The sequence below is a fragment of the Eretmochelys imbricata genome, chromosome 1, assembly GCF_965152235.1.
Source record: "Eretmochelys imbricata isolate rEreImb1 chromosome 1, rEreImb1.hap1, whole genome shotgun sequence".
In the NCBI taxonomy this organism is placed as follows: domain Eukaryota; kingdom Metazoa; phylum Chordata; order Testudines; family Cheloniidae; genus Eretmochelys; species Eretmochelys imbricata.
This window is the reverse complement of record NC_135572.1, coordinates 84,051,041-84,063,116: the sequence shown is the minus strand read 5'-3', so window position 1 is coordinate 84,063,116 and position 12,076 is coordinate 84,051,041. Positions and strand designations below refer to the sequence as shown.

General features: G+C 38.3%; 1 protein-coding gene across 2 annotated transcripts in view; it reads right to left on the bottom strand.

Moving 5' to 3' along the window:
- Window positions 1-12,076, bottom strand: part of NDFIP2 (Nedd4 family interacting protein 2) — a 66,043-nt gene that overhangs the window by 35,045 nt on the left and 18,922 nt on the right. For both annotated transcript variants that reach the window (XM_077812655.1, XM_077812645.1), the window contains exons 2-3: window positions 3,842-3,995; window positions 2,490-2,617 (exon numbers count right to left, since the gene is read on the bottom strand). In XM_077812655.1, the coding sequence (XP_077668781.1) occupies window positions 2,490-2,617; window positions 3,842-3,995 (282 nt within the window). The remainder of the gene's footprint in view (window positions 1-2,489; window positions 2,618-3,841; window positions 3,996-12,076) is intronic.

Genomic DNA, 12,076 nt, shown 5'->3' with positions numbered 1-12,076 from the left:
GGGACACTACCATTTGACTCTCTCCATTCTGAAAACTGACCATTTATTCCTACCCTTTGTTTCCTGTCTTTTAACCAGTTACCAATCCATGAGAGGACCTTCCCTCTTATCCCAATAAAATTAAATGATAAAGTTCTGTGTAGATCCATGAAAGCATTATAAACTCAGATTTCTGCTATCTTTACATGTCTAGGTCCCACATATGAATGGAAAGCTACACACTGAAATCAAGATCTTTCCTGGGGAATCTGAGTGCAGAAATTGACATAATTCTAATAATTTTCATCTATTTTGTAAAATTTGAGGGCTCTTATTGTATGAATAGTGCAATTCAAGAGCAGGCTGTACTAACAGTGTCATAACATTTTCATATTAAATTCTGATAACCTTGAAAATAATGCAATTGGGCACTTTTATACTAATCTTAGAGCAAGATGTTATAGCTGCATGTAAAATTTAAGTAACCCCAGATTATACAAGCCATCTGGCAGCATAAGTTTTTATAATCATAGAAATGACAGATTGAAGACACCTTTCAGGCCAGTAGTCATGCCTCCACTAATACAGGTTTGCCCTGGACAGAAAATCTTGGTTTGTATAGTTTTGTTTTAGATGTTTCAGTCTTTCTGCAAAAGTAAATACCCCCAGCCTCTTACTGGTGTTTTTAATGGGGTCTCTGAATTTAATTTTTTGGTCATGTGGTGACCTGAACTGAATCCCAATTATTGCTTAATATCTTTTCATAAATTTTTTTTTAAAATACGTGGAAACTGCTATGAACGCATAATGTTGATTCAACAACATTCTATAAAAATTAAAGACATGTCTCTGCTTCCCAACTGTAAACTCCTGATGTCTTTTGCGCTCTAAACAAAAGCTTTAATTCACTTAACCCCTTTTATTGTACAGTTCATATAGTGGATTATGCAGCCCGAAAGATTCATACACATTTTTTGTAACTGTTACAGATCTTATGATATACTTGTGCCTATACAACTGATTTGGTTTCTAAGACCAGAACTAAAGGATTGCAACATTTAAGGAGGTAAAAATACATTAACTATCTGGGTAAGTATCACAAATACAATAGCATATCCTCTACACAGAAAGGCACTAACTTTCCAGCATCTTCAATTTTAGTGGCACCTCTTATTGCCACTATGAATAAGGTTCTACCATCAGCTCCATTATGAATGTTTTTCAGGGGTTTATAACTTTCTTGTAACTGAAACCTGGAATGTGGGGTCTACCCTAAGAAAAATTGGTTAGTCAATTAAGAAAGCTGATTCTTAAGGAACCCGTTTGACAGTTAGCTGGTGCAGTTTTATACAAACGCAAATGGTTTTCAGAATAATTTTTTTTTTAATTGGATTTATAATCCCCTGAAAAAAGGGCTGACGTACATATTAGCAGAATTCAAATGTAGATTCTAAAATGGCACATATTTAGCGGATGCAACAATTCTGAGATTTCAATAAGATAATTCTGAAGTGGGTAAGGGAACCCATCATTATTTACCAGCAGGAAAATTTACAGCAATGTCTCAACTAAATAGAACTGTACCATACCTCTGGTGGACTGAGGAATATTTCATCAAACAGACTCCTAGACTCCCTAAACTGGCCGTGCTAAGCATGTAAAACAAACATAAGACAAAAGAACTAAAGAACAGTGTTAAGAGAACGTTATTACAGACAAACAAACCATTTAATTATTTTAAATATTCTGTTTTCACTTAAATGACTTTTAAAATGTCACTTAGATTCTAACTGCACTTTCCCGGTTTTCATTATACATTTAAACTCTACACTTTCAAAAGGAATGAATTAGCGAGGGGAAACTTGGGGGTGGAGAGGGCGGAATACCACACATATACCAATATTACACACAAAAAACGCAACATGAAAAAACAGTAAGGTTGAAAAGTCAAGCACTCAAAAGTTAGGAAATACCATAATTAAGGTTGCCAGGGCAACATTATTACCCTTAACACTCTAAAAAGATCAAAAATATTTGTTTCAATTTATCTATTTTTTGTCAGCAATAAAAAGCAACATACTTCTCTGACTTAAGTTACCTCTTTGCTACTAACAGAAATCATTCATAATATCACAGCACTATCCCAGGAATTGGAATTGTTAACTCAGTGAATCTGCATCCTCCCCTCCCTCCAGATATGTACTAGCTATAGAGTCAAAATCTAACCAAGAATGTGGCTTTTTAAAGTGTTTAGCAAACAGCTGTACTTCAAAGAAATGCTCTACAGTTCTATAGCACTTCACATCTTCAGAATGTCTTGCAAATATCTAACTAAATTTTAAAAGCTATTTAGCATACAAAAGACATCACTTGATAACAATGATTATTAAAAAAAGGTTGAAGTGTGGGCCTAAATGCTTTTTAAACACTACTTTAGAGTATTGTACATTATCAAAATCAACTTGGTTTACAGATTCCCCAAAAGATTTTTACAGAGATATTTCACTTACTCTTTGGGCAGCTTCTGCTGCAGCAGCTGCCATTGCTGCAGCTTTGGCTTTCTCTGCTTCATCATAAGTAGGAAGAGAGGTAGCTACACTATATGGAGGTGGTACAGGGTAAAATTCATTAGGTGTTTCTGTTAAAAACAAAAAATGAGATTCATGCTTTGTATCCCAGAAAAATATCAACAAGAACAATAGCAATCTTAAAAAACGCACACTAAAGTAACAGCAAGCCTGGTGACATTTAAACTGTCCAGTCATAAATTTCAGTCTCTTTGTTCTACAGCAACTTGACCTATAAGTGCTTACAGACATTGTGAGAAGTTTTTTCGTTTATTTTATTTTTTAATGAACAGGAAAGAGTGAATCACAATTTAAAGATGCCTACTGCTGCAACTCAAAACTAGTTAATTTAAAGTTTGACCTAGATACTGCAAAAGGGCGAAGAGTTTTGGAACTAAGATTACATTCTGCTGAAAAGCAAATGCAAGCATTCATCAGATACAATAATTTGCATATGAGTGGGTGAGAGAAGGGTGCAAAGAAACATCCTAAAAGAAGAGTTTCAGGTTCTTAGTGTTTTAAAAAAAAAAAAAATGAACTGAGGCCTATCCTGGTCATGTCACATCTCATCAACTACAGAGCGCTGTTGCAAACTGCAGCTGGTCTACTGAGGCAAGACAATTGCTTGTTCTTGGAATGGCTCAATTTTGCCAATTTAGTAGGTAAAGTATTGCTTTTGAAAAAGTAACGTGAACAACAAATTTTGTTTTATGACATTTTATTTATATACCAAACGCTCAAATTATTAATACATTGCAAAACCAAGCAATATTAACAAGTGTCTAGTACTTGGCTTCCCATCAGCATATAACAGGATTCTGCAGCTGATTAAATGATGCCAGCAGAGGTGCTTCTCTTGCAAATACTTCATATGCGTGAACATTTATTCATGGTAGTCACATGGGAAATGTATGCACTGTGGCCCTGATCCTACAAACCTGCAGACTACTCTGAATAAGAGCCAAAGAAGGACTGTGGAATTAAAGTACACAGAACTTCAAAAAAAAAAAAAAAAAAAAAAAAAAAAAGAAGGACTACCTTGAGCTAATAATTTGCTACTTGCAGAGTCTGGTAATTTGGGCAGTCAGCACAATTCTAAAAAGTTGCCTGGGTTTTGGTTAAAACTCACACAAAAAAGAGAAACATACATCTGTGGGTCACCTTTAATCAGATAACAGTAAACGGGGGGGGGGGAGTTTGCATCATACGCCCCCAAATCAGTAGCTGACTCATGATCTTTGTACTTCTCCAACAGTAATACTACCTAGAGCTGTTATATAATAAAGGGAAAATACCTGAGGCTGCAGCTGCTTCTACAGCAATACTACAATAAGGTGGAGGAGAAACATCTGCTTCAGATAAAGCTGCTGGTTGAGAATTTTGTGCAGTCTCTGTCGAAGTGGATGGCTCTTCAACAGTTGACTCTGGAGGATCATCTTCATTGTGAAGCTTAAAAAAACCCACCAACACAAAAATTTCAAAATGCATTCAGGGAATTCTTTATGTACAAGTACAAGTTATTGACATTAACCTCTTCAGATGTTACCAAAGAATAGAAATTTAGCACTATTTTTAGGTTAGTGGAATAATTTAAAACTTCTGCTAATAAATTCAGGGACTAAGCTAATATACCCAACAGTTAAGATTTAATAGACACACGAGACTTTATCCAAGTACTTCTAACAGCAACCTTTCTTAAGCAATCACTTCAAAAGTACATCAAAGTGTTCCGTACAATTCCATTCTATTTTAAAACCTCCTCTGCTATCAAACTGATTTCTGATGCTTAAAATGGGCTTCACTAAAGTGCAAAGTGTTTTCTTAAAAGAGCATTGAAGATTCTAAACCAGAAGTGGGCAAACTATGGCCCGTGGGCCACATCCAGCCCATGGGACCGTCCTGCCCGGCCCTCGAGCTCCCGGCTTGGGAGGCTAGCCCCCTGCCCCTCCCCCACAGCCTCAGCTTGCCATGCCAGCAGTACTGTGGGCGGTGGGGCTGTGAGCTCCTGCTACGCAACACCAGCACGGTTGCAAGAGCCACCAGGGTGTAGTGTATTAAATTGCTCCCCATAGGAATGTGCTACTTACTAAGCACCAGGACTGGCAGCAGTAAGTAGTACACAGTAAGCATCACATTCTTATGGGGAGCAATTTAATACACCACACCTCCCCAAACACCCTGGCCCTCCACCCCCATCCGCCCCTCCCACTTCCTGCCCCGTGACTGCTCCCCTCAGAACCCCCAACCCATCCAACCCCCCCACCCCGCTCCCTGTCCTCTGACTGCCTCCTCCCAGGACCCCCCACCCCAACCTGGACCCCACCCCCTATCCAACCCTCCCTACTCCCTGTCCCCAGACTGCCCCGACCCCTATCTACACCCCATCTCCGACAGGCCCCCCGGGATTCCCACACCTATCCAACTGCCCCTGTTCCCTGTCCCGACTGCCCCCCAGAACCCTCTGCCCCTTATCCAACCCTCCCGCTCCCCGCCCCCTTACCGTGCCGCTCAGAGCACCAGGACCTGCAGCTGTAAGTAGTACACCGTAAGTAGCACATTCCTACAGGGAGCAATTTAATACACTACACCCGGCCCTCCATACAGTTTCGGAACCCCGATGTGGCCTACATGCCAAAAACACCCTATTCCAGGGATTCTCAAACTTTTGTACTGGTGACCCCTTTCACATAGCAAGCCTCTGAGTGTGACCCCCGTATAAATTAAGAACACTTTTATATATTTAAACACCAATATAAATGCTGGAGGCAAAGTGGGGTTTGCGGTGGAGGCTGACAGCTCCCGACCCCCCATGTAATTACCTCGCGGCCCCCGAGGGCTCCCGACCCCAAGTTTGAGAACCGTTGCCCTATTCGGTTTATCTCATTATTTGAATCCATGCGTATTCTGTTTTATGGTCTTCTCAACTCAAATTCTGAGACAGCCTATATTAAAGCCCCTGCCTCTACCAATAATCTCTTTCCCACATACATTTACAGTAATCAGTTATGGCATTGCAGGGTTTATTTTTTAAACTTTGTGTTTTAGAGCTATTTTACAGTGAAGTATACAAGTAAACATGATCTATAGGAGAAGAATTTGGGTAGGCAAGTATACGGATTTAAAAGGAAAAACAAAACAAAAAAACAAAACAAAACCTTATTTGGCCATGATGCTGTACTAACACCCTTAAGTAGAGAAAATCCTTGCGGTTATTTGAGCCCAAAACAAATATCCTTCAGAAAATGAAAATCCAATCTAACAAATTCAACAGAAAAGAGCACAAAACTATGGCAAGGAGGAAGTACTGGTATTAGGAGGGCTAAAAGATTTGAAGAGCAAAAAGCTAAAAAGATAAAACATATGAAATTAAGCATAAGACGACTTAGTGGTTTCTTTGGATTAACTGAATTAAGGAAGATAAAGATATTAGAGAAAAGATAAATTATTTCTTTACATCAACCTTCACTGTAAGAGATATTGGTGAGATACCTCTCTCAATCTTACTCTGATTAAGAAAGACAAAGTGCTATTGGAGACTGGTATGCCAAAGAGGAGATGGTTGAATAAATTTGGTAAGGGATAACAAAGTCCGCAAACAGACAGCGAACATGTGGAGGAACTTTAAAAATAAAACAGATCACCTAATATGCCAGAGAGGACTGAAAAGTTGTAAATATTGTTCCAGTGCCTATCTTTTTTTCAAAAGGTACTAGGAGATATTGTGGGAATTACAGACCAATAAAACTTAGTTCCATTGCAGATACCTTGTTTGAAGAGACAGTTACCAAGTAATTATAAAACACCTTGAGAAAAATGATTTTTAGGACAAGATCGCATGGTTTCTGTAAAGAAAAAACATTTCTCTATGATCCATTAGAAATCTTTAAATGTTTCACAAAATAGCAGATCAAATATAGTTTATTTGGACTTTCAAAAAAGTCTTGGTTAAGAATCCCGCACAAGATGTTACTCAAGGAACTATGTATGCATCAGATGAGAAGTAAAAATATCATGAATTAGGAAGTGGGTAAAACAGAAAATCAGTAGGAATAAGTGATCAACTTTCATTATGACAAAGGGTTAATACTGGGGTACCACAAAGATATATTCCGGGACCAGTAGTATCTTATTACTGGTCCAGACAAGTGGATGAATGAACATTAATGTGAAAAATACACAGATGACACAAAATTATTTAGCTTAGTGAAGACTAGAGAAAACTCTCCAGAACTTCAGGATGACCCAACAATTTAGGCATAAAAGTCAATCAGGACTATCAAGGCAAAGTGGAACAAAAAAACAGACTGCACTAATGCAAACGGCGGGGTTCTGAATTAACTATAACTCTTCAGAAGAAACATTTGGGTGTTTTATTGGAGACAGCTCAAATGTTGGGATGCATGAGGAATAGGGATGGGGAATACAGGAAATATGTTTTATAGAAGCTGATTGTACACCTTCATTTGGAATACTCTCTGCAGTTCTGTCTACCCTATCTCAAAAAGGTACAAAAACAGAAGAGATCCAAAGAAAGGTGGCAAAGGAGACAAGGAAAAACTCCCATATGAAGAGATTGAAAAAAGACTGCAGCCGTTCAGTGTAGTGAGGAAGCATAATAGGAGGTACACAAAATAATTCTTGTCTCATTCAACACACTTAACTTCTCTTGTATTACAAAAACAAGGGGTCATTCTAGGAAATTGAAAAACAAGTTATATAAGGCAACACTTAAATAAGCAATGCCAATGGAACTCATTGCCACAAGATATGATGGAGGCCAGAGCTTAGTATGATTAAAAAGATCAGCCAGTTATACTAGACAGAAAAATCAGAAGGGATATAACTACACCCGCCCCATGTTCCAAGACATGAACCAATCATTAACTGATGAGGATTAGGAAGAAGTCTACAGGTTTTTCCATGATCCTTGACCACAGGATTTGTTGGGCCTTCTCTGAAGCACCTGATGCTATCATTGGCAGACACAGTATCCTCCTGGACTAAATGATCTGACATGGTATATCAATTGCTCTGTCAGCTAAGTCACTACTTTCTGAGAAGCTGATATTTAATAGTAACATTTTAAAAAAAATACATTGGAATACTGCTTTAAAACAGTAATCTGATTTATGCCATTCCATTAAGAGGAAACAGATTTTGTTTATTTTTGCCATCATAACAAGTGAATTGCTGCCAAGCAGTTATGAAGACTTTCTGTGCTAACCATTGTGTGTCAAGGAGTCTCCTAAGACTAACTGACCAACTTGAAGAACACTCTCAGTTACCAGTGCATTTTAAGTACAGGTTTCGAACAGTGGTATATTCCTTTTTTCATGTCTACAATCTTCTGTTAGTTAAAGGCAGCAGATAATAGAATATCTTTTTGTTTTCCTAACCTTAATTCAGTTTGCCGTCTCCAGTACAAAACAATCTGCTTGACAGCAGTTAACTGACATTCTATGGCAGGTCACACACTTATCAAGATAGCGTGCCGACTGTACAAAGATTTACTGTTAAAGCAGAGCATGCCTCTATTAGCGGGTTTAGATTCCCCTTGAATTGTTTATGCATGACTATATGCTGCCTGATTTCCCATCCCCCTATCAAAGCTGCCACACGCTGCATGCTCAGGAGGCATCAAAGGTCACGTTACATGAACTAAATACTTTGGATTTCTAAATTGATCTTGAGTTAGGTATAAATGATTCTTCTGAAATCAAAGGTTCAGAGACATATGGAGATCACTGGAGAACAAAACAATCCAAATCATTCATTTCTATCACATAAATGTTTACGTATAGAATAGTTTCTTTTTTCTGAAAAATTATAAGTTACGTTATAAAGAATTTGTACTTCAGACAACTTAAAATTATCAGCCATACTCGATTCCAGGACAGGCTGTTTTCAGTGGCAGAATCTGCAATTCATTCTGTTCTTTTCGATCTTTTAGGATGAAAGGCACTATATACAAAATTCATGATAGAACCATTACCTGCGATTCTCACACTTCACTTCTGATTACCATAACCATGTGCCTTCAAAAAGACAACACCACATCTCCTTCTATCGTTTATTCCCTAACTGAAGTACTCATTTTCTATTTGTGACACATCATTTCCACAGCAACCAGATGTGATGTCAAATGCTTTATGACTTCAAATATAACATTGAACACACAATATGGCATCTGCTTACTCCTGCAAAAGTCTTCAGAGTGCAGGGGGGTGAAGGAAGAAAAGGAAATGGCTGCAGGTGGCCTGCTTTCCCCCCCCCCCCCATTATATTTCTAAATCTAAATTCAAACCAAAAATCTATATCGTATACTGTCTGTAACTTTCATTTTACCTTCAGAAGGTTTTGTGTGTTTTGCATAAATCTCATTACTTGCGTAAGCTGAGTCTGCCTCTCCTCTGTTGTAATGCTGACTGATTGCTGAAAGAACAACAACGCAGTTGAATAAGGATCTCATTCAAATATGTCGAATTCTCAACTTGTTGAGATAGGGGTGATATTTTGCAGATCTCTTTAAGCACAGTTACATCCCATGACAGCCAAAAATGCAAAGTAACTACACAAGAGAATTGGACATATCCTGTGACACATACGGCCCAGTTCATCCCTGTTGTTACTTCACTAGAGCTGGTAGTTACTACAGAGATGAATTTCCATCATTGACATTTATTGGTTTCCAGTCAGTTAACATACTTTGGCTATCTTCATAACAAATCATGCAGCCATACAGGATGTGGTTGTCACTTGTCAACCCTTTCCTCAAACTATCTGCTGCTTATGCGATTTCAAACATTTTGCTGTAGTCATAATGTAATGTTGTATTTTACCACCTTTGCTAATCTCATGGAGTAGTGGCTTAAAATTGGATTGGCCATCTGTTGGTGCATTTGGGCCATAATGAGCTACTAAATACAAACAATTACAAATAAAATATCCTATTACACTAGATAAATTTTATCCTAAGGAATACTGTGCCATATACCAGTACCAATGACCTTCACATAGGAAACGCTTTATAAGAAATAATTCTCTTTCAAGACAGTCACCACAAAACAGTCTTTCCGAGAGTCTTTTTGGGCTCTTTGGTCTAGCAGACAAAGGTTTAATAAGATCTAATAGCTGGAAGTTGAAGCTACATAAACTGAGACTAGAAATAAGGTGTACATTTTTAACAGTGAGGACAGTTAACCAAACAATTTACCGATTCTCTATCACTGGCCACTTTTAAGTCAAGAATGGATTTGTTTTCTAGAGACATATTTTAGTTCAAATAGGAAGTAATTCAGGCAGTTCTCTGGCCTGTGTTATACAGGAGGTTAGAGCAGATGATCATAATTCTCCCTTCTGGCCTTGAAATCCATGAAGCTCCACAGCAACAGCTGCCAACATCAACCAGACCAGCAACTACAGAACTGGGTTCATCTGTCCTGCCTTCTTCCTTGTGGACTCCCATGAGAACTGGACAGGGACTTAGATTCTTACCTCCCATCAAGCACTGCCTCTTTTTACTATGGTATCACCCAACACAGACAAATCCTTCAGCTTCATGGTTTCAAGCACTATGGGTACATCTACACAAAAACTGGGACTGACTTCCCAGCATGAGCAGACAGACACACTCAAGCTAGTGTGCTAAAAATAGCAGCGTGGTCACAGCAGCATCAGCTAACTATTTAAGTACATACCCATAACATTGGGGGAGTTTGTACCCAGATGGCTCGCCTGAACCGCCGCTTGTATCACTACGGCCACAATGCTGTACTCAGCATACTAGTTGGAGCAGAGCTAGCATGTCTGTCTACCCATGCTGGGAGACACCCTTCCAGCTGTAGTGTAGACAATCCCTGATGGACAGGAGTTAGGAAGAAGCCTCCCCCCTTGACAGTTTATTTCATAACTGTCCAATGCACTTCCTTCTGAAACATCTAGTACTGTCTACTGTTAGACACCCCCAGTCTACTATGGCAAATCCTATATTCTCATAGTTGTTCTGTTACCAAACAGAACCATTCACTATCCAGGGATGTTGGTCTTGGACCTTTCCAAAGCATTAATTCCCTACTTATACACTGATCAAAGAGATATTCTATAGCTAAAGCATTTCAAAAAGTACAGAAAAAAACCCTCAGAAAAGCACATCGGCTCCTGCCAATGTGGTGCATTCACTGCTTTGTGCATATGTATCCTGCAACAAAATGATTACTAAATAAAAAGTTGCAAAGCGTATCAAAATGCGTAAAACTGATACACAATCTTTTAGTTCTGGGAGCAGAATTACTAGCTTCAAATGGTTGAAGCAAGTTTCCCCCGATCCCCTCCCCCATCATTCTACAAGTATTTGCCATAACGTGTATCTGGATTTGGTATGCCTGCACTGATAGTTCGGTTTTTTGTTTTTTAGATACCCTCCATCAGAGAAGTATCAGTAGTAGCCAGTACCATTATACCATCATAGGTTCAATGTCTACACAAGCAAGGAAACAGAACAGAAAGCCAGTGCTGGTATTCCACAGCTGTGTGTCAGCTAAGTAAGCATTAGGTACCATGGAAACCTATCTGTTCTATAGACTCCAAAGGGATATTTGATTGAATATGGTTGAAAGTATGTTGCAACAAAAGCTTTCCTGCTGAAATTAGACTTCCATTAAGTAAATTGCACACAAAAAGGTGTCACATTGTGATGCACTGTCCTTAAAATCCACAGGATGTATTAGCATTTAGATAGGGACAGAGACCATTAAAATAAATTCCAAACATAGCCAAATAAGGAGACCCCAATGTCTGTGCATCTAACAACTAAATTTATATCAGGCTTTATCCATCCATAGAAGTGGGGAGGAGGGGAGAAGAGAAAAAGTCAATATTTAGAAGTAAAGGTCATGTACACATTCCTTTCCTACCCTTAAGGTTACTTATCCCTCCCCACAAATACTTCTGCATATCAACATTCAAAATGGCTTTTCAGAAAACAATATTTCTAGTCTGAATGACAAGGGCAAATATCTTTAGTTACCATTATTTTTTCCTCTTTTCTAACTGTTCCCTTTTTTCTCCTTCACTTTACTCAGAATGTCTCTTCCCTAAGCATTATAGTTAGCCAATGTTAACTCTGGATTGCACCAAAAATCCAATTTTCAAGTATCAATCACCAATATGTTGCTAGATATCCAGCAGGAAATTATAAAATACAATTGTCAGACCAAAACTATTCCTTATTGCAAATTCATTCCAATGACCATATAATCAATAAATCTGTCAGAGTCAAACAGTAAACCACTCTTTTTAATCATTTATATTAAAAAAGGTTGTCTGTGCTAAAGCTTCTCATATTTTAATCTGTCTGAAGAAATATTTCTGGTAAGTTTGTGCAAGATCAAGTAGAGTTACGCTGCAAATAAATGTTTGCAGTTAAAAACAAGCTCACTTTAAAAAAAAAGCATTTTATGTTTGCCAGTTAACACAAAATTCATCACCTAGTCGGAACTCAATGAGAGCATATGCCTTTGACAGGTAGAAAA